At 54.0% G+C, this 23,010-nt stretch overlaps 1 protein-coding gene across 1 annotated transcript; it reads left to right on the top strand.

Moving 5' to 3' along the window:
• Positions 1-10,323: 10,323 nt before the first annotated feature.
• LOC119097796 (inward rectifier potassium channel 4) lies at positions 10,324-22,786 on the top strand. Its single transcript, XM_037220769.1, has 4 exons — positions 10,324-10,704; positions 11,826-11,974; positions 15,819-15,935; positions 21,422-22,786. The coding sequence occupies exons 1-3, from the start codon at positions 10,571-10,573 to the stop codon at positions 15,917-15,919; spliced, it is 384 nt and encodes a 127-aa protein (XP_037076664.1). The 5' UTR covers positions 10,324-10,570; the 3' UTR covers positions 15,920-15,935; positions 21,422-22,786.
• Positions 22,787-23,010: the final 224 nt, after the last annotated feature.

Below are 23,010 nucleotides of genomic sequence, written 5' to 3'. Positions count from 1 at the left end.
GGGCGCCGTCGCTGTCAGGCAGGGTCGGGCGGTGGATGTTTGTTTGGGGTCGTTTCATGGAGACATTTGAATGGGGCGCTGGTGTTGCGGTATGGTAACTCGGTGCAAGGACACGGGCAGGGACATTGCATCACTTGGATCCGCGTTGGAGACGACGCTGTATCTTTTTTGTTTTGTTTTTGTTTTTTTGTTTCCGTCGCTGCTTCGTGTGCTGTTTGCAGCGCTTTGTTTCCCATTAATGTGGTTACTGTCGTGTCGGTAGTTGCCTGTACCGACTCACGTCGTGCAAAAACCACTGTACTAAGCCATTTGCTGCCCCAGGTGCTTGCACGGTCTGCTGAGTTCTTGCACGGTTTAGTAGAACAGTCGTGGCCGAAGCAAGTCCGCCTCTTTTCTGCTCGTCTCCACTGACGTGACTTGAGACTGTTGGGTTATTCACCCGGTGTGCAACAGCCAAACGCTAATCCTCTCGCTCAAGAGAATGTCCCGGAACTGAAGCGGATTTGTGTAGGCGAATGCGCCGCGAAGGCGTTGCGTCCAACAGCGTGCGCTTCTCACCAGAGGCGGAGTGGCGTGGACTGTGATGATCATCATTGTAAACCCGGGGTGAACTCAGCGTCTTTCGAGCTGCATGCATGATGTGCAACAGTCTAGCGAACGGTTAAGCATAAGTGTCAAAGGAAGATAGGATTAAGGCGGAGTGTGATAGAAACTAGTGTTCGTGGGTCGAGATATTTTCTGCGGACGTCACATTTCTGACTCATTTCAGCTTATGCTGAAATCTGTCGGACCAAGCAATCTTTTCGGGCACAGCGAGTTGTCTGGCCATACTTCACGCGTATTGTTCAGGCTTTCGCGTTATTGGTATGTACTTTTTCAACTTTTGTCTAGCTATGGGCTTCATACGACCACGGAGTCATGCCTACGTTATGCGTAGGTGCACAGCAGCTGATTTATGATGGACGCACGCCAGATTACGATGTTAGTATGTTAAGCGCCCGGCTGACACCGTAGAGTGACGTAAGTACTGAGCTTTGAGCCGGCATTTGCTGCGGAGTTCCCGTCGCGCACGGGGACCCACGTGACAGGACGATGGGCCGATTAATCTGAGACAATACAACTCGGGCACAAAGCAGGTGTGCATGATTGTACGCGAAGCTGGTGGGTTAAAAAAAAACACGAAAGGCCCCAGATTAGAGAGGATTTTATTTTCGTTCTGCCGTCATCGTCAAGACGTTCAAAATGTTCCTATCTTGAAGCAAGCAGGGCCTTAGACGGAGGCGCGCAGTGGTCGGGGTTATTGGGGACGTCGTCAAATCCTCTTGTTATTGTTGTCAGGGACGGCAGGCTTTCACTGACCACCAATAAACAGCATACACCGAAAAGGCGCTATATGGGCTTAAAAATTGCATTTAGCTTTTAAAGAGGCATAATTGTTTCATCACGTTATTCTTGGTACAACAGCATGCAAGCTCTAAGGTGACTTCATCCGTTTTCCTTCTTAGCTTTGTTTAATCCTTCATATTTTCATGTCCAGCACATGTCACGCTTGACATTTGTCAGTGTGAAGCGCTTGAACCGCTGCCACTTGGCTTTTCGAGGCTATTATCTCGTATTGGCGGACTTAGTGATGCCCGTTTCCATGGAGATGGCAGAATCAGCAGACGCCGCTACGCTGTCTGACATCGAGCGACTTAAGTTAGCATTCGGCGACCTAAGTCAACATCTAGCGATTTCGAGTGAGACGGACCACACGTCACCGCTTCCGCTCGTTCGCTTCATTGCCGGTGCGCCGGCGGCGTTCTGTGTTGCCAGGCGCCTCTGGAGTTGCCAGGCCGCCGCCGGCATCATCGGGTCACGTGACGTGGGGCCCGGGGCGCGGTCGCTGTGCTGTTGCTAGGAGCCAAGGCAACGGGACCTGCTGAGCGGCTTTCGGCAGCTTTGTTCTACTTGCTATCCCGTGGGCAAGGCTTTGCGGTTGCTTGAGCGCTCATGCTTATCAGCTTCTGGAATCAGTTGATACCGTTGAAGCATGCGAGAATGCGCATGGGAGGATAAGAGCATACTGCGCATGTCTCTGCGGACGAATAAAAGGGAGGCGATTTCTTTCTTTTTAGGGCCGTTCAATTCGGCGATTTAACTCCACTTCCTTTTACACCGGCATAACCTCTTCCCATGCGTTTCCTATTTTATTACATTTGTAGCATAGCAGTGTAGCCAAAGGTGTGGCCGAAGTTAGGGGGGCTTAGCTGTCACGCGCTCCTCCCCATGGAGGTGGCTGGGCTCTTAAATATTTTTGACAGCTTAAAGGGAATGTTTCACATTTGAAAATGTTGAAAGAAGCATAAGATGTGATGAGAAGCTCAGTGATATCTGCGGGTATACTTTTGAGCTGAAAAATTACTTTAGACAACATCTGTTCCCTATTTAGTAAATATGCTTCTCAATGCGGCATTGTTTGATTGCGCCATAGAAGGTTTGTATGACGTTGATGTGCTGTCAAACTAGCTGTGCAAAATTGCAACTCTACCGCTCACTTGTAATACTTCAAACTCGCTGAGAGACGGCATTGACGGTGCTGAAAGTATTCGCTGAGCGAAATATCGCCATGTGTCTGCGCTTTTATTCTTTCTTGTGCCGTTTTTGCTCTTTTTTTTGCTGATTTGTCGGTGAGTTTTAGATCTTAAGTGGTTTTCAAATACTGTTATCACGCTACTCTTAAGATATTAGCGTACAAGTCTCAGTTCCGCAATAACTAGCAAGTGAAACAACCATGTCCAACGTCTCATAAGGTAGAAGTAGCAGAAAATGATTCGAGCGTCTGGCCCTCATATTCTCTTCCTTGTCTTATCCCGTATCCGCGCGACGCTCCGCTCGTCCGGGGTAGGGTGCACGCGCCAGCCACAAGTACGCCTGGAGGCCGGTCGCGATCGGGCACCCGGCGCATATCTCGCAGAGAGGTCGTTGCACAGCTTGCTCAGCTTCGATCGAGGGCCATTTGACGTCCGCTATGTTTGGAAATCGTGCTCACGGACGCCATTGAAAGCCTTGAAGATTATATTCTTTCTGGCCTCGAACGCCTCACGGCTTATGGGGTGGCAGGATTTGAATGACGTTGCTCTGGCGTCATGACTACGGCTTGTGGGGTGGCAGGGTTTGAATAACGTTGCTTTGGCGTCATGCCTGCCTGAATGGCCTTGAAATAGTCTGCACATTTTCGCAGGCATGTAGCTCAGAAACTAGAAGGTTTTAGACCTCGAGAAGGGCAGGGCTTTGAACCGCACTGAGTGATCTTCAAAATGACTGTTTCATTTCAGAGCTCCATACGGATGTGAAACACTCCCTTAAAGATGCCTGTACAGCTTTTGAAACATCAAAACCGATCATTGGGTTATCAAAACGGGATCCCGGGTCTTAAAGTACTCCAGGAGTCCAAAACCAGGGCCCCTATAGCGATAGCGTGGGGCCCCATGACTGCCCTTCTATGCCCCCTTTGCCCCCCTTGGCAAAATGCTCCCTTGGCCGACCTCCCGGTTCCCGTCGTACGCCACTGTTTTGCTCGGTGCCTGAGTGTCCGTCTATAGCCGCGTCTTGGTAAGACAGGACAGCTAGAAAGCATTCCGTTTGGGAGCCACATCCTTGCCGTGCGTGTTTGATGTTTCGGCCAGCCGCAGTGGACACACCGGACATTATGGTTATCTGCCAATATTGGGCGCACTCGGAATCCGTTTAAACCCAATGCTTAGCGAGTGTCTGTTTAATCTCATGCCGCCCCCTCCCCTCTCTCCGGAGAATCCCTGGGCTGAAGGCGATGCGATCACGGGCTCAGTGTGAGCAGCGGTGCATGCATGCTTAGCTGGCTCAGAGGATTCCAGCTCGTGCCAGCGGAGGCGTGGAAGGCGGCCGTCAAAATGGCACGGGGGCGTGTAACAAGAACCCGGTGCTTACGTGTTCCTTGCACCTTGATGCCTGCTCCGTGCACCTTGCTCAATAAAAAGGAGGAAGAAGTCGATGTTCTCCGGTTATTGAGTGTTGCGTTGTGTGCTCATATCTTCTGTTGTCCATTCATCGTTTTCAACATCATACTATGGGTGTTAGTTATCGATATCGATATTGACTTCATCGCTTACATATAGCACCTGTAGACATCAGCAATTTATGAGCTTCCATTCTACAAACAGGAACTGTTCTGGTTGGTGCTTGCACATTTGGAACGCTCTCTGTGCAGAGAAAGACGCTTGCATTTCTGACATGATCGCAGTACACATATAAGGCGTTTGTGCCTGACAGTCGCCTTGTCGCTTTGTCGCTTTGTCGCCTTCACAGTCGCTTTGAGGGTGCATCCCCTCTGAGGTTGGCAGGGACTTCAGCTTTATCAGCTGTCAGTTCGCCTACGTGCCGCTGAACTGCACTGGCCTGCTGTCACACACCGAACGCTCGCGTTTTCACGCGCACGTGTGACCTACTTGGATAATGGCAAGGTCAGAATTGATTACAGCGTCGGCGATTGATGCGGGCGGGTAAAGGCGGCAGCGACACGGGCTGGAGGGACGTGCGCAGCTGCGAGCGAAACTGGCTGAAGGAACGCGCGCAGGCACGAGCGAAACGGGCTGAATGAACGTGTGCAGGTGCGAGCGAAACTGGCTGGAGGGACGCGTGCAGGCGGGAGCGAGACGGGATGGTGGGCCGCGGTGACGGCGGCTGCCGGGGATGTAATGGCTCAGTGGCAACGGATGTGCAGCTGAGTGTGGTGACGTTGGAATGGCTGCGATTAGTGACTACGGAACTGGGAATCCTCTGTGGACAGAGAAAACGCAGTTGTGGAATCAGATAAGACGGACTCTTTCATGGTCAATAAAATGTAACTTCATCAAAGGTTAAGATGCCAAAATGCGAGATCTCTGAAATGCTCCCGGGGCGAATAACACCGCAGCGGAAACATTGCATTCGTGCACTGAACTTTCCACGATTTCTCCAACGTCCTTCCCTCTCCATCCGCAAGGTTTCCCTTGATCACACTGTTGAATTTGAAAAAGTTGAAAAAAGTTGAATACCGTTGCGACATGTGCGTGGAGGTGCAACTTCTCAAGGCGTAACGCCCATCTCAAAACGTAGCGCCCAAAAAAGCGTAGCGTCCATCCCGTGCTGCGGCCACGGGCGGATGTGGTGGAAGCCGTGCCGGCCGGGAAGGCGTCCCGGCGGTTGGTTCGGTGAGCTGGCGCCCCGAGACTCTGGTATGGGAGCGGCTACCGGCGGAGGTGGTGCTCCCCCACCCGTGACGTCCGAGTCGAAGTTTTCTATTGAACTCCTATTGAGTCTTCTATTGATATTTAATCTTCTTGAGACTTCTTGAGTCTTGAGTCTTCTTGAGTCTATTGATATTGAGTCTTCTGATGAGTCTGCTGATGTGTCTTCTTGGTCTTCTTGAGTCTTCTTGAGTCTTCTTAAGTCTTCCTGAGTCTTCTTGAGTCTTCTTGAGTCATCTTCTGATGAGTCTTCCACTGAGTCTTGATGAGTCTTCTTATGAGATACTGAGTCTTCGATTGAGTTGAGTTCCAACTTCTCAAGGCGTAACGCCCATCTCAAAACGTAGCGCCCAAAAAGCGTAGCGTCCATCCCGTGCTGCGGCCACGGGCGGATGTGGTGGAAGCCGTGCCGTCCGGGAAGGCGTCCCGGCTGCCGGTTCGGTGAGCTGGCGCCCGAGACTCTGGTACAGGACCGGCTACCCGCGGAGGTGGTGCTCCTCCACCCGTGGCGCCCGAGTCGGAGTCGGAGTCGGAGTCTTTTATTCGGACAGAGACGGACGTTTTGACAGTGCTGTTGTGACTCGATTATTTCCACACAACGCCCGCGGTTGCCGCGATGAAATGCAGAGAATTTGACGCGACGAGGGGAGCTTGAATCTTCAACATTGTGGAAAGTTCCACCCCTGAAGTCACAGCCACACAGTCAGGACCCTCGTGGAACCATGACACCCGTCGATACGCGTTAGGAGCGAGCGCCACGCGCGTGGAACGGAACGGTACCCCTGTACCTGAGCGCTGATGGGGCGAAACGCTGGAACGGAACTCTGGACGCTCCCGTTCCGTTCCGTGGCTTTCGGCACTGTTTGCCCGGTGGCGGTCGCCGCTGCTGCCTGGCTGTGGGGAAACTACGGGTGGGAATGACTTCATGATGTCACGAAGTCATTCCGAACGTGGGATGTCGGCCGCACTTCTCACCAAAACAAAACTCTGCTGACGCTTTGCGTGCCATGGATTTACCGAAAACGCAGTGTTAGTCCGCCATAAGTCGGGCAGTTTCTGCGTTGTATATGTTTTAATGTATGTGTTGTCCATGTTGCTCTGTCAGTATGCCTTATTCCTAACTGTTTCATCTAATAGTCTCGTACGATGATGAATTGCGACGGATACGGCGGTGCAAGGAATGAAAAGCGTTCCTTATGTTTGACGTCCGTCACTCCTGTAGCTGTCACCGTCATGACAGCTGGCGCTGGCTGGCTCAGGAAGGTATAACATCGACTGTATTCACTGATATCCCTGCACGACAGCCGTCCGGTAGTCGAATGAACGAGCGTAATTCGGGAATGCTTCATCTCATTTATGTGACTCTCGTTTTTTATGTGACTCTCGTTCATCTCGTTTTTAGTTACATGAATGGGACTTTGTCGAATATGATGGCTTCTGAATTGGATGCCGTCTGCATGCTCCTGTCATTCCTCTCCCTTCACCTCACTTTCATATGACAGATAGCAACTTCTCAGGTTTTAGTGTTCAAATTTCCTCTCGCTGTGTGACAGAAGCTCGTGGGCTCGAATCTCACCACCGGCCGCGTTTTTGTTCTGTTGACTGTAGCGTGCGGACGCCCGATAATCGCATTGTGGGCAGCCTTAACGGTCGGACTCGTTGCTACCTGTCGAATCATGACACGTGACTTGCCATCAGCCGAACCATGAAACCACCTGATGCAACCGAAGTAACCGCCGTCCATCTGTCCAAGAGCGATGGGCTGCTGCCAAATCACATTGGGATGACGTCGGCATCCTGTGTTGCGGCTCCGGGTTTGATAGCATTCGGCTCTTTAGCTGCAGTAAAAACGTTAGGTTTGCGACTTATCGTTGTCGAGCCGGGATTTCAAGGCGCGCTGGGCTAGCAACAGCGATGTGGAGATGTTCCGTTAAATATGTGGATGCTCTGCTTTGTTTAGATCGGTCTTTTGCGTGGGGAAAGGTTCAGCCATGTGTGATCGGCCTGTTGGAAGTTGAGATACTTAGCCACAAGTAGCTTTTCTGTTGTGGAGGTTGATCTGGTGCACGTGGACGTGTTGTGCGATGTGGAGACGTTCTGTTGTGGGGAGCGGTTCGTCGTTCATCTCAGTTCAATCACCAGCGGGGCGGCCTGGAATTCGTCCAGAGGCCAGCGCTGCTCTCCATCGCCTCGCACCTGGGAATGGCGGCCTAGTGAACCAGGGCCAGCAGCTTCCTGTCATTCATGCCGCCGCGGAGGGGCCGGATGCGGCGGCTCAGCGGGTCCGCTGACCCTGAGCGCTTCGTAAGCGGCTGGGAGGTCACGCGGCGGTCCGCACCTTTGTTGCACCGGCGGATCTGATTGGCTGGGGCGTGGCCTCATCGGACTGCCTGCAGAGGAAATGGGGTCGAGGCCGAAGATAGAGTGTGCACGCCATTGGGCTGCAATCAACGCATGTGTCGACGCATCTTTGTCCTCTCCTGAGATCGGGCCGCACACTTGTCCTATCCAGAGATCGGTCTGGACACTCGTCTTATCTTTAGATCGGGCCGACGCTCCTTCTGTCCAGAGATCGGGCCGCACAATCGTTTTATCTCTAGATCGGACCGCACACTCGTCTTATCCTTAGATCGGGCCGCACACTTGTCCTATCCAGAGATTGGGCCACACTTTCGTCCTATCCAGAGACCGGCCGCGCACTCGTCTTACTCAAGGCTGGGTTTACCTGCCGACGTTTAGGAGGACCGACGAAAAGGTAGTGAGCACGTGCGAGCTCCCAAAAACATTTTCCTCGCGCCTGAAGCCACACATAGCCTCCCGGAGCCGCTGGGATGCGGACTGAAGCGACGTGCAGGTGTCTCAGGAACTCAGGCTCACTTCTTCCTTTCTGCGACGCCATCTGAACAACCGATTTTTTGTCTGTAGTGGTCCAAGAATAGAGGAAAGAAGCCGTCTTCCAACAGGGTCCAGTGGACGAGCACTGCCCAGCGTGATCAAGTTTGGAGAAGAGCAATCAAACTGAATCAATCAAATTAAACAACAGCGACGTTTCACGGCGTCGGATGGCCAACGCCTCAGGCAGTCGAGGCTGGCCAGTGGCAGCCGGCCGCCGGTGCTGTGCGGCGCAGCATGCCTGGTGGGGAAGCGAACATCTCGTCCTCCGGCAAGATGCGCCGCTCGGTGCTGCTGTGCATATGCCGCACGCGGCATGCGTCTGACGGGTTTAAGTTAAGTTGCACTTTTAGCTTCTAAACGGGCGCAACAGTTGTGATTCACTGAGACATCATCCCCGCACCATGTGCATGTAGGCCTTTGGAGTCGGTGGTGTTGTGTTGTGTCCCGGGTCACTGTAAGATATTTGCGTTGGTGGTGTGTCGTGTCCATGTCGCTGTAAGACATGCACGTTGGTGATGTGTCGTGTCTCGGGTCGCCGTAAAACACGTGCGTTGGTGATGTGTCGTGTTCCGGGTCGCCGACATGTGCGTTGGTGATGTGTCGTGCCCCGGATCACTGTAAAACATGTGCGTTGCTGATGTGCCGTGTCCCGGGTCGCTGTAAGACATGTGTGTTGGTGATGTGCCGTGTCCCGGGTCGCTGTAAGACATGTGTGTTGGTGATGTGTCGTGTCCCGGGTCGCTGTAAGACATGTGTGTTGGTGATGTGTCGTGTTTCGGGTCGCTGTAAGACATGTGCGTCTGAATATGGCGCATGCTCGCCCTGTGCCATACGGATGTCCCACTTGTGAAGAATTACACCTTGCTATGAACTCGTTGTGAGCGCAGAGCTAGCAACGGAAGCCGTGTTGAGATGAATCCGCAAGCCCGCGCCAGAATTCGGGTCACTGGCCCACTTAAATGCGCATGAAACATCCCAAGTTCTGCACACGACGTCCTGCCCACTCCCCTCCCCCTTCATCTCCGGAAGTGCGCGTTTGACCTCAGCTTGAGGAGATAATAAATGTGTCGCAGCATCCGCACGCTGCCCAGGCGGCAGGCTCACAAACTAAGACATTTCTGTGATTCTGACATCACAGTACGCATGGCGTCTGCCACGGCTGCAAAGGCGAGGAGCGATGTTAAACGCAATGCTAACCAACAGGGCTGCATTCTAGGCCACCCTCTCTTAGGCCTGGATTTTGTCGTATGCTGCCATATAAGGCAAACCGACGGGATAGCTCACAGCCGTTGTAGGCCTCGGGCTCATGCGATGGTTAAATTACAGCTATGCTGAGGAAGTTAGCTTCACGCACGCTCGGGTGGGGTTTGACCCCACCCAAAGGTTTTTACAGAATAGTTTCCAAACAGACGGACATAATCGCGCCAAACTTTGTTCAACTGTGGGCAGGTTTATGACAAATCCTTTGGTATACAAATCAGGTGTACATTGTTAGGTCCCCGACCTATGGCAGATCTAAGTCAGGCTATGGCTGTCAGGGAAGTCAGTGTCTAGGGAATCGTTTAATTTGACGCAACGAGTGAGTGGCAGATGAAACATACAGGTCTGAGATAGTTTCGTTTGCAATAAAGCAATTGCATCGAATATTACAACAAATTCCATTGACCTAGGGTAACTTATGAAGTTCAGACTGATGTCGAAACCAATATGATTTTTGTTCGAGAACTTGCTGTATATGGCAGTTAATGGTACCTATTTCGAAGTAAGTAACAACAGGGGCCGCAGCAAACATATTCCAGTACGCCATTGACCTAAGATGACTCGCGTCGGTATTTTGTTTTTAGAAACAAAAACGCACCGCCAAACGCCAAACGTAATTCTTGAGGCTTATTCCAATGCAAAAATTAAAGCAATCTTGTGGGATTCTGGTCACCATGACCTTATAAAGCTCAAACAAAGTCACTGTCATTTAACGAACACTGGTAACTTTTTGCTTAGGACAGACATCTAGGTTCAAGACAGTTGTATGAGGAGGTATGGGGGACCCTGGACACCAACCTTGATTTTGACATTTTTTACCGTAGTTGACCCGAAAGTAATGAAATAAGAGCCAACATTTTTGACACAAGCGAGTTCACACGAGGCCAGCCCACTCTGTGAATTTGGTGTCTCCAGCTCCCTGAATTGATGTCAAGGGGTTGAAATTGACCCTCGCCCCACCCGGGCGAAGGCTATTCAGCCTAATGGGCTATGCCCCTGAAACCCTTTACGACGGTACCTTCGGCATGCATGTAACCAATTCCTTACCGTGTCATTGACGATGCCGATGCCGCTGCCCTGCAGGAGCTGATGACGGCCGGGACAGCATCCTCTTCATCTGGCCGTTGAGCATCATCCACACGATCGACGAGCGTTCTCCGCTCTACCACATGTCGGCTGAGGACCTGCTGCACAAGGAGCGCTTCGAGATCGTGGTCATGCTGGAGGGCAGCACGGAGTCGACGGCCATGGCCACCCAGGCGCGCAGCAGCTACATTCCCAGCGAGATCCTCTGGGGACACAGGTGAGGACACAGCAGCTGTTCCCAATGAGATCCTCTGGGGACACAGGTGAAGACACAGCAGCTGTCCCCAATGAGATCCTCTGGGGACACAGGTGAGGATACGGCAGCTACCGCTAGTGAGACCCTCTGGGAACACAAGTGAGGACACAGCAGCTGTCCCCAGCGAGATTCTCCGGGGACACAAGTAAGGGTGCAGCAGCTGTCCCCAACGAGATCCTCTGGGGACACAGGTGAGGACACAGCAGTTGTTCCCAACGAGATCCTCTGGGGACACAGGTGAGGACACAGCAGCTGTCCCCAACGAGATCTTCTGGGGACACGGGTGAGGACACAGCAGCTGTCCCCAGTGAGGTCCTCTGGGGTCACAGGTAAGGACACAGCAGCTGTCCCCAACGAGATCTTCTGGGGACACAGGTGAGGACACAGCAGCTGTCCCCAGTGAGGTCCTCTGGGGTCACAGGTAAGGACACAGCAGCTGTCCCCAACGAGATCTTCTGGGGACACAGGTGAGGACACAGCAGCTGTCCCCAGTGAGGTCCACTGGGGTCACAGGTAAGGACACAGCAGCTGTCCCCAACGAGATCCTCTGGGGACACAGGTGAGGACACGGCAGCTGTTTTCCAGGGAGGTACGCGAGAGACACAGGTGAGAGTGAAGCAGCTACGTCCTGAACGGGACCTTCTGCCGACGCAGGCTGGTACATCCCATGGAGGTCCTTGAGGTCAGACGGGAGGGAGGGTGCAGTAGCAGTATCCCCACATGCCTTCCGTAGAAACTCATGTGGAATGCATTTATTCATTCCGCAATGGAAACTACAAGTAGGGTAGAAGCCCTATTCCATTCTCGTTTTAAGATGCTTTTATGATGACAACTTGGCCGTAGCGCATGGTTTACATGAGTATGGAAGATGGTTCAACAACGAATCGTCTGGAGACAGATGCAAGGGGTATGTACCGGTCTCTTGTTTGAAACGCCTCTTTTCCAATCCCGTCGCTTTACATCTCAATGGTCTGATCGCGACAACGGCTCGAACGCTCGCGAGCTCGCCGGCCAGCGGCTCGAGTAAGCAAATGACACCTTTAAAAGATTGCGATGTGTTTGACCTATGCCTTTTGCGGTAGGTTCGAACCCATCATCAACTTCAAGAAGGAGACTGGCGAGTACTGGGTGGACTACAGCAAGTTCAACAGCACGTACGAGGTGGACACGCCGCTGTGCAGCGCCGTGGAGCTGGACCAGTTCCGCAAGATCCAGACCGAGAGTGTACAAAGTAAGCAGGGAACGCGAAATGGACGGCGGCTTTGGAAGCAGCCTGGCAGAGTTCTGCCGTCCAAAGTTAAAACCCCATATGTTCACTTCTGGTCATTTTGCGTTTTTACGTCATCTGATTCGTCTACTCATGCTGAATTCGGGTATTTAAACCGTTGGTTGAAATTTTCACAACTGATTGGCTAAAACAAAGCCTGTAACATCTTCAACTGATTACTTACAAAGCCGAATTCAGGATGAGTAGATGAATCAGATCACACGAGCAACGCAAACCGGCCAACAATTAGCATATGGGGTTTTACCTTTACACGGCAGAGTTCGGAGCGCGTGAGCAGCGTAGGATGGTAAAGAGCACATAACAAGAGCATGGTAGTACGCGGCGCAGACTGGAGGGAGCCGACAACACACAATAACACGCTGTTTCATCTCGGACCATGTGCATAACACTACTGATTTTGACGGTTAGTGAGCGATGTGACTAAAGAGCCGGCACTTTACATCCCGCGCGATAAAGTGCCGGCTCTTTAGTCACATCGCTCACCAACCGTCAAAATCAGTGATGTTATGCACATGGTCCGAGATGAAACAGCGTGTTAATGAGTCGCACTGCGTACACTATTACAGAGAAAAAACGCACTATTTTAGCGCACTATTTCCGAGCAAAAGCCGAGCTGATGACCACGGCATTTGTCGTTCCTTGCCGCAGCTCGAGCTCGAGCATAGTGTCGCCAGACAATCACGTGCGGTTGTTCAGATGAAAGCCTCTTGCTCAATGCACACCAACCACAGAGAACGGAAACAGGGATCCCGGCCGGGGCGTCTGTTCTGTGTTGTATATTTACGGTACTTCTGAGGGCTCCGGCCGCCGGCGCTGTCTGTGGCGCCGGTCGTGATCCGCCCCCTCCCCTGTCTGTCTGCCTGTCTGCGTGCAAGGTGTTCTGTGTGTCTGCCTGTGCTTGGCTGCTCCGTAGACTCTGTGTGCTCACCGCTCTGGTCGGCCTGTCCCATGCAGACTGCAGAGCTGTTACGCAAATGAAGGCTCTCTCACCACCGTCGTGACCTGTGTCGACACCGTGCGCATGTTCTCCGCTGCTGGTTGGGGGGGGGGGGGGGGAGGGGAGGGACGGGAGGGACTGGGTGGTTCCGGGAACGGATCACACTTGAGATGTGCCGGCTCGTGTGAGTGGCGGCAGCAGGCGGCCGCGTGCGGGAATGGAGTCAAAACTGCTCGCTGAGATGTTTGGGCGGGCACTTGTTTTTAAGCCATGAATGAAGTTTTTTCAGTAGAAGTAATGACGTGTATCTTTTTGAAGCATAAGTTTTGTCGCTTAGCACTAAATGTCGTCAAAAGTAATTGCAGCAGACTTAATGTATTACAGTACTAGCTGTATGGGTTTTTGCATTACAAGTAATGACAGGTATAACTTTTTGAAGCATGAGTTTTGTTTCGTAGCATTAATGTCGTGTATAACTCCTGACAGAGGAGAAATGTCCCGTATAAGTAAGGGCAATAAGTTTTTGCAGTGAGTGTAATGAAAGGCACAAGTTTTTGAAGTAAAGGCTTCGTTGCGTAACACTAATCTCGCGTATAAAGTATTGACAGTCGAAATAATGCGGTAGATGCGTAAAATCTGTGAAAGTTTTTTGAGGTAGACGTAATTTGGTGTAGAACCCATGTTGCGTAGAACTAATGTCGGAACACACCTCTCGGCATAACTTGTTGCCGTAGCACTCATGTCATTGCACTCCTGTCAATAGATTTTTTTGCTGTGTCACTGATGTCGTAGCTTTCCTGTTGCTCTACGTTTGCCAGTAGCATCATTGCCGTGACACAGTTGTCAATAACTTTGCTCACGTGACGCGCCAAAGTTGACCTTTGGCCTGCGGGTGGGAGGTTTCCCATGTGTGCTCCGCACGTGTTGTCAGCTTTTCTTGGAGTAGAATGGCGTCAAGGCAACTTTGCCACACCGTTCGCAGCTAAAAAAAAGCCGGACAGTGGGCATGACTCGGCCACGATGACACAGTCGACCCCTCTGATGACTGATGACCGCTGACCAGTGCGATGACTGGTGACTCGCGTGTCCTGCTCGACGATTTCGCTGGGCTGTCTGCTGGGACACAGCTCTGGGCTGGTGACCGGAACGAGCGGCCAGCCCCGCGCGCCGCGCTGCAGCTGTGCGACGCACGGTCGCGCTCGGTGCCGTTGAGGCCCTATGGACGCATGAGTGGTGCGTGCGCCGATCCCAGCTGTGTGGCGCACGGTCACGCTCGGTCTGACATCACCCGCCCTGCCGCACGCATGTTGCCCAACGCTGGGGCGGCGTGGCCGTGGTCCATGTCGTGGAGGTAGCTCGGTATGTCTCCGGGAAGACTTTGCCCCCTGTGTTCCCCTCTTCCCCTAGTGATGAAGCCAACATTGAGTTTTAAAGGTTGAGTACCAAATATTGTATCGATTGCCCGAAAGTCAAGGCTAACAGAGAACAATTCCGCCTCCTTCGTTGTTCGGGCAGGCAGCCATTGGGTGTACCCAAGGGAAGGGACTTTTGGGGCCATGTTCTCCCCTGACCCAGCCTATGCGTGGTGTGGGACCCTCTGTAGGCAAGGTCCCAGTATTTATTGGCATTTTAAGACGCCCGTAGGACTTCTAAGACATTAAAAAACGGATCCCTGGGTATGAGAATGGGATTCCCAACCTATAACGACCCTTAAACTAAAAAAAAAACAGGGTCATAATGGTGACGAAGTGGCACTCCTAGGTTATTGTTATTTGGGCTTAGGGCGCGCTAACATCGGCGGTCATTGTGCGCCCAGTCCTCTAGGTTAAAAGGGTCCCCATGTTTTGTAGCGTAAATTAAGAGGGCTCCATCATGTTTGGCAACGGGCCTAAAGGGCTCCATGATGATTTGTCTTTTAATTGCAACTTTAATCTGTCATTGCAATTTATGACACTCGAAAACGATCGATACTGCGCTCCGACTCCGCCCCGCCCCGTCTCGGCCAGGAGGGCTCCGGTGGCGGAGGTGCCACGGGACGTAATGGCACGTGCAAGTGTACAGTAGTCGGCACCTGTGCCTCTAATGGGAGCGGAAGAGGCGATTAGGAACAGGAACAGCAGGGGGTGGGTGCGAGGCGGACACATGTTTGTCGTAAAGGGTTGAGCGCTTGTCGAACGCCAGCTGTGCGTTGTGAACCTAGCACTGCTCGGTCCTACAACTAACAAAAACAAAGCCCTCCTACGTAAATTGGTAGTGGTGTACTTTAGACGGCTTCAAGGAGGATTCGTGACCATTTTGTTGGTCCTTTGCGTTCTGTCGGTCCCACAGATTGTATCGCAGTTCAAATATCATGCGAAATTCATTTGTGCACAAAAAATACTTCCAAGAAATTTGATCGCATGAGGTGATAAAACGATTTGCGGTAGCTATAAGCCAGCAGTGCACTTTTCAGGACGGACATGGGACGAAGCGCTAACATGTGATGACGTTTTCCGGTGACAAAGCAGTGCGGTGGGGATCAGGGGTGTAGTTTTCTACTTAGTTGGAGGACATTTTGGGAAGGAAGAGAATAGAATCCGGAGAAAACCTGTTTGTTAGCATATTTTGGGGACAGGACAGGACAGGACAGGACAGGACAGGACAGGGGACAGAACAGGCATTTCCCTGGTGGTAATGCAGCGCTATATCATGGATCTCATGGGGCGCTGGCAAACATCCCGCTTGTCTTGTTATAGCAATGTCGTAGTAATTACCTGATGTAAAAAAACCTGCAAGAAAATGCTGCAAGAACCAAGTCTACGACGCCTTTTCATGTTCGCACGCATGCCAGTATGCAATCGTTCCTTGCAGGTTCGCGAATGGGCACGCCGCCCCAAGTGACATCTGGCGGTGGCCTCAACAACTTCGACTTGCTACGGCACCAGGGAGAGCAGACTGGCAAGGACCAATAGCAGTCGGCCACGGCCGGTGAGTCATCCTAGCAACACATTTGTCAGATCAGACTGACGAAAGTGTTTTATTTTTGAATGCAGAGCTGCGTAGTAGCTTTGAACGTGAAGAGTTGATGAGTCTTGAAGACGGAAATTTTCGAAAACACCCGGAATTCTCCCAGCACTGGGTGACAGCCGGATTGCGGAGGGCCAATAGTAGGTCATGGAGTACATCAGTGGCACGCCATGTGGCAAACGCGGCTTGCAAATCGGCCCGTGAACTGGCTATCCATGCAATTGCCGCACGTACCGTGTGACTCACATTGTTTGTTTCATGTGATGTACTGCTTTGCAGTTCCACGCGACGTACAACTACAACCTCATGTGAGGCATAATTGCAGTCCCGTGTCACATGCAGCAGCAGTCCCTTGTAACGACAGCTGCAGTCCCATGTAGCGCATAGCTGTGAACTCATGTGACGTTGACTGCGGTCCCATGGGAGTGGCATTACTGTGGCATTACTGTCTCACGTGGTGTCGTGTATCCCAGTTCATCATTGGGAGCCGGGACGTGCGACTGTACGACTGCACTGCACTGTCGCAGTCCCACCGCGTGTGCAAACAACAGAACCGTGTCGCGCACAGCTGCAGACCCGTGTGACCCGTATGACCCGTATGACCTATAACCGCGGTCCCATGTGATGGAAGACTGCGTTCTTTTATGATAAAGTATGACGCAGTCCCACGTGACATGCAACCGCAATCTTGAGTGGCGTGTAGCCTGGCATGCGGCCGCTGCGTCATCTGGCTGTTAGCTGCGCCTCTCTGGCGCGTCCAGCTGCGGTCTGGTGTGACGTGTGCAGCAGTGGCGGTCTCGTGTGACGTGTGCAGCGCGATTCAAGAAGCCGTCCATGAGCAGGCAACCGCATTCTGTTTACACGCGCTGCTCCCTGAATACGCGACGACCCGTTCGCCGTAGTCGGTGTATGTATTGGTTCGTATACCCCGTGCGGCCCGTGTCGGCAAATGCCACGTCCGCTATCTCGCGACCGAACTAGTTTCGCATGGTCGGAGTGTTTTTACTTCCGCGCCGTAATTTTCGACGATTCTGAGGCACGCGTCTTGAGAGATTTGCCGCTCTTGTTTTTCGACTATCCGAACAAGCACAGGTCGTGTTGTCCGGGCACTGCCGCGCGCTCCCGAGCGGCCGTCGTGCCGCGAGACGCCTCTCAGGCGTCCTCTGGCCCCGGCTCAGCCGGCCAGGCCCGGCGTTCTCGGCGGTCGGCTTCTCACTGCACCGTTAGCCTGCACGACCGGCGGAGCAGGGGAGGGGAGGCGCGCGCCGCAGAGCCAAGTGGGCCGCCGGCCGGCGCTGACGGCCGCAACAGCGCTGCTTCACCCGACACGAGCACCACATGCCTGGGACCTGGGAGCGGGGGTGGGTTGCCTGGCCGCACGCCGCGGGCCTGAGAGCAGTGCTGGGACGCCTGGCTGCACACTCCGGACCTGGGAGCGAGGGTGGGGTGCCTGGCCGTACGCCCCGGACCTGGGAGCGAGGGTGGGGTGCCTGGCCGTACGCCCCGAGCTTGGGAGCGGTGCTGGGACGTCAGGCCGCACGCCCTGGGCCTGGGAGCGGATGTTGGGTGCCTGGCTACACGCCCCGGGCCCGGGAGCGGGGGTGGTATGCCTGGCCGCACTGTTGGAATGAACGGGAACAAAAATGATGGGATGGGATGGTTTTTGGTCCTTGCAGTTTGCCGGCCAGCTTTGCAAAGAGATAGCGTGCTGCTGTCGACTTATGCTGGCTTGCCACACCCATAATTAATTAATTAGGTTCGTCGGATGTGTGTTACAGGGTATGGACAACAGGGAGGAACACCATGTCGACACGCACGACACACACACGGCACAGACGCGGCATAGGCGCATAGGCATGACCGCACTATAGACTTCCTAACTGCTGTCCTGCTATCACCTGTGAGGGTCTTTGTGGGAATTTCGAGCTGTCTCGAAGTTGACCCCGTCCCCGCCTGGGTGAACGGCGAGGCCTCGAGCGCGCTGACCCCGCCCCCGCCCGGGCCAAAGACGAGTCCACGAGCGCGCCGAGCCCACCCCCGCCTGGGTCAACGGCGGGTTCACGAGCGCGCCGAGCCCGCCCCCCGCCTGTATCAACAGCGAGTCCACGAGCGCGCCGGGCCCGCCGCCACCGGTGCCAAATTTCCCCGTTGCGGGCTACCAAACCGCAACGGGCCACAGCTGCCAACTGGACCGCGGCATGGCGGCACAAGCACAGCGCACGTCGCTGCAATGTGGCGCACGCGTGCAGTGTGGTGTGCAATGTGGCGCACGTTTGCCGCGCGGCGACCTTGGCTTCGTTTTGAGGCTCGGGCGGGTCACACCAGAAGCGACAGGCTGGGCGAGGACAGGAGGACAGGAGGACATGAGGACATGAGGACATGAAAACATCTCGGAAATCGGAACCGCGTCAGGGTCGGCGATGTGAACTCTGCAGCCTCCCCCCCCCCCCCCACTCGACAAGTATCTGAGTGAGTCGGAGAGACCTTCGTAATTGGGTTTGACCCTCGGACAAGGCGACCGCTACCATTTTTGGCATAGCCCGCGACGTTATCATGGCGTGCACCAACTGGTAAACCGGTCATCGAAATACAAACAGCAACAGCCCCAAACGCATATCACCTCCATCTGCCTGGACAAAGTCGGTGGCGTGACTCCGTATCAGATGCGCGGCACAAGCTTTCCCAGGTTTGCGTGTCCGAGCTCACTGAGGCGTGGCTGCACGCGGCGCGTGCAGTCACGTGGTTGGTGCGCACGGGCGCAATGTGCGTGCGCTTGCAAACTGTGGCATGGGTGGAACACGCCGCGACTCACCGACCCTTGCCGGAAAAAAGGTGGGAAGAGATGGTGCAGGTCAGTGGCGTGACCAGGAGGCGGGACTTTTGGATTTACGCTGCCCCAATCCTCCCTGAAGGTAGCGTCCCCCAGCCCCTGTGGACGAAGTCCCCGGTACGTTTGCAGTTTAAGATATCCGCAGGGCTCCAAAAAACATCAAAAACGGGCCCCCGAGGCATCCAAATGCCATATCGAGCCAGAACACACTTCCTGAATACAAATCAGAGCCGTTACAGCGACGAAGAGTCCATGGGTCGCAGAATGCACCCGATGCAACCCTCTCGTTACGCTGCAGACAGGGATTGCTCACGGCATACCCATACCCACGGCATTGGCCCATGCTGTCGTACGCCAAAATACGTAGGTAAAATGAGGGGAAAATACAGGCTTATGACTAGAACCTTGTTGAGAAATATGAAAAATGGGTTTTTAAAGAGATTGTTTTCGGCATTGTTTTCGGCCATTCCGACGACCATTGGCTGCGAACGGTTGCGAATGGCTGCAAATGGCTGCGAACGGTTGCGAATGGCTGCGAATGGCTGCGAGATGTTCCGGCGTTGGGGACCAGGTCTCCGCAGTCTGCACATTGGTGTACCGTGAAGTGCCGTCGGCGGCGTGTGTTCAAGTGGGTCCACAAACGTGTGTTATCGAGGCACTCCACTCGAGCAGCGCCGACTGCCTACCGTGTCCCCACTGTTACCGAGGGTATTGCGCGTTGGCCACGCAATTGGGTCAGCTTGCCTTATAAACTATCGGGCTTTACGATCTTGCAATCTCGCATGTCGATAACTTCGCTTTAACAAATGCGGTTCCGTTTGCTGACCTATTACCATGTTATGTCTGGACCAGTCCTATTATTGCCTAACTCAATCTCATTCCCAATATATATATATATATATATATATATCCAACGTTTATGCACGTGGACTATTCGGCATGTTCTGTCTGTGCAATTTCATGCGCTTAAGACCTTTTTATTTAGAAGCTTCGTACAACGTTATAAGCTGACGCGAAGCAGGATACCGCTCACAGTATTCAAATGCCGGTTATCAGTGCGATGAATGGAAATCTTATTTGCCTTTAAGTCAATTGCAAGCTAGCTGCCAGCTGAAAGGCAACCCGTCGTTCCCTTTGCATTGATATGAATATAAAACAATTGTTTTCCCGCAGTTGTAGTACATCGGTATTTTTGCTTCGATGGTAACCTGATAATACTTATCATTCAACCTGAAATTTTGTAAGATCCTGTCTAGCATGCAGCATCTTTCCCTCATCTCACCCAGTGTCTAGTGTCTAGCATCTCGTCTGCTCGTCTCGGCAGGCGTCGTTGCACGCCTGATTGTACGAACCGGTGAGCTCGTGGAAATGGTCTGGAATAACACTGACTCAGTAAGATGAGCTACGATCAATTTGTAAAGGTCTTAGTGCAAACGAAAGGAACCGACTCGTATCACTTCATATTTTGAGGGCTTCCAAGACTATAGCGTGGCCAGACATCTATCAGGGGAAAAAAGTGGTGACAAATGATGGCAAAGGCTTTACGTTTACATTTAGGCTTGCCTGAACAGTAAACGCACCGGATGTCGCGTTGCGGGATTAAATAGTACAAGTGCGTTTGTGCAGGTGACTCGGCAGTGTTAGAATGGCGGCCGTTGTTGCGATATGTGGAGCCGCGATCTAGCCTCTGCCGCTCCCCAGCCGGTGCTCCCCGTCCGAGAAGCAGCGAGGTGGCCTCTGCCGTTCCCCAGCCCGCGTCTCCCCCGCTTGGCAGCAAGATAGCCTCTGCCGCTCCACAGCCCGCGTCTCCCCCGCGCCCCCTGCTGCTTTCCGCCCGGGGCGGCGGCACTCTCCCCGCCCGACTGGGCGCTGAGGACGGACTGCGGTCACGCCTGCTGACGCTGCCAGGGCGGCGCGTTCCCGGGGCCGCGGAAGGGGTGCCCCCGCGACCCTCAGGCGGGACGGTCACGCCCTCCCGCGTGACTCTGTGGTGATCGTGGCGACCGCAGTATCTGACACGGAACGACGTGTTTGTTGTGCAACGCCCTAGACACGAGCTGAAACCAAGCCTGCCAACAAGTCAAGAGCTAAAACAGATTGAGGCAAGCATTCCGAACTAAAGAGCTGGCACCAGCACGGGTGTTGCGTAAGATCTGCAAAAGATTTATGCGAGCGGACTCTGACATGCGTGCTCGCCACCTTGGGATCCCACCGAACCGGATAAGATCATGTGACATATATCCCACTATTGTACTCCTTTGATCCTCTTACATTGCGTGATCCTGTGGCGCATCGCTGTTTTTCGTCGTCTTTATGGGTTTGATAAGCCGGAACCTCAACATATACAGCGTGCGCCCGGAATGTTAGCCATTACAGCTGAATGGTCACTGCTGCTGCGCGTTCCATTGCGAGTTCGTCGACCCAGGAACGAGCAAAACGTGCAGCAACGGGCACGCCTGGCCGTGTCACGGACGTCATCAAATGAACATGCCTCTGCTGTACCGACAGTGTATGTTTTCGTTCTGCATCCCTTGCTGCTGCCCGTGCGTCTGCGGGGGCGCTCTGGCCCGCTTTACCAGGGTTGTTGTCATTACAGCGACTGTTGCTCTCGTTACAGCTGTGCGTGTGGGAGCAGATGGACCATTTGCAGTCTTCCGAAGGCTGGTGACACCAGCAATGCCGGTTGACACCGCCAGGGGCGCCACAAGCGGTCGCAGCGAGACGCTCTCTCACCTCGCCCGCGGCGCCTCCTCGACGCTAGTGCCATCTATAACTAATCCGCCGCGCAGTGCACGCCTCGCTGTGTGGCGAAGCCGGCTCGGACCTCGCGTAGCGCCGCGCGGGCCTCGCCTTCAGCGCCTGGGCACGCCGTTGCTCGGGCGACGCCGTCTGCCCGTCCCGCTAGAGGGCCAGAGAGCGCGACAGACCATCCGTCCCGCCAGCCGTAGACAGGCCGCCGTAAGGTTCGCAGCCATTCTCGCTCACCTGGCGTGAGCGGTGGCCCGCTCGGCGCGCGCTTGGAAACGCCTCGGGCGCCGCTGTCGCCAGGTGTTCTCCACAGCAGCGTGGTCAGTGCCTGTGACGGCTCCAGGCGCGAGGCGCGCCGCTTTCTGGCGGAGCGGTGCTGAGGTGATTCCCAGAGCCACCTGCTCTCACTGGCACCGGAGGGTACGCCGCTGCCGGCTGCGTCAGCCGGTGCTCGGCGGGTCGGGACGCCCACCCCTGCGCGCGGGTGACCGGAGCTACCCCGACAGTCAAGAGTCGAGCGCTCGCTCGGCACGCACGAGAGTCGGGAGTCGAGTGAGTCGCGGCGATCTGGTCCCGAGACTCGCTGCCGGTCCCGACGTCGCCGGCGCGCGTGTGCGCGCGAGCCTTGGTGTGGGGCGTGGAGCGCGGAGTGGGCCGGTGGAGCCCCTTAACAGACACTAGTGCAGTGCAAATGAAGCGGACGGATTCGGCTGGATGGCCGACAGAGCGACATCCACAGGCGCAAAACGGGACGAAGCTGCTGCCTTCTATCTCAGAGAACGACGTTAGTGTGTAACATTTTAGTTCGATTAACTCTCCATCTGGAGATTTTATATCGCTGTACGGTGTCATGCATAGCCCACCGCATATTGCGTGCACCATCCCGTGGTGACGTCACGTGACGTCTCCGCAGCCAATAGGCACGCCGGACGCAGTCTGATTCCGCTGATGAATGTACGCGTCGGCCTATTGGTTCCGACTTTGCACAGACAGCATGCTTTGACTGGTAAGTTATTACTCGTTTGTGACTCGTAAGGCCGTGAGTGCCGTATTAGACGAAACGATCGCCTTATCGGCGTGGATTGTACGGTCTTTCATACAGTGCCTCGGGTGGAGATAGCGACCTTATCAGCAGCTCTGCTTCGTTCAAGTGCGCATGCCGCGTTCGCTGAGAGGGAGACAAGTTGTCTGTTTGTCTTAGCGCGGCAGAAGGGCCGCATGCTGCAGAGCAGAACCCCTGCGTTAGTGTCATAACCAAAGCCCGAGTGGCAGTGCCTTCGAATAAAGTTACACAATTTTTCCCGCTGTTGGTGCCGAAGTCGCGTGGAGAGGGCTCAAGGCGCTGCAACGTCAGGGTTGTCCAAAGGGCGAGGTCCGCGCAGAAGCATACCGAGAACAAGAACACCGGACCCTTTCACGCGTACGCCACACCACGGGAGCATTAGGCATCGCCTCACG

This window comes from Pollicipes pollicipes, unplaced genomic scaffold, assembly GCF_011947565.3.
Source record: "Pollicipes pollicipes isolate AB1234 unplaced genomic scaffold, Ppol_2.1 Scaffold_4404;HRSCAF=5182_pilon_pilon_pilon, whole genome shotgun sequence".
In the NCBI taxonomy this organism is placed as follows: Eukaryota; Metazoa; Arthropoda; class Thecostraca; order Pollicipedomorpha; family Pollicipedidae; genus Pollicipes; species Pollicipes pollicipes.
Note: the sequence above shows the minus strand (reverse complement) of the source record. Positions and strands in the feature narration are given on the sequence as shown.

Coding starts and splice junctions, on each gene's coding strand:
- LOC119097796 (XM_037220769.1), top strand. CDS start 10,571: ATGTCGGCTGAGGACCTGCTGCACAAGGAGCGCTTCGAGATCGTGGTC. Junction 10,705..11,825: donor GAGATCCTCTGGGGACACAG/GTGAGGACACAG, acceptor CTTTTGCGGTAG/GTTCGAACCCATCATCAACT. Junction 11,975..15,818: donor CCAGACCGAGAGTGTACAAA/GTAAGCAGGGAA, acceptor CGTTCCTTGCAG/GTTCGCGAATGGGCACGCCG.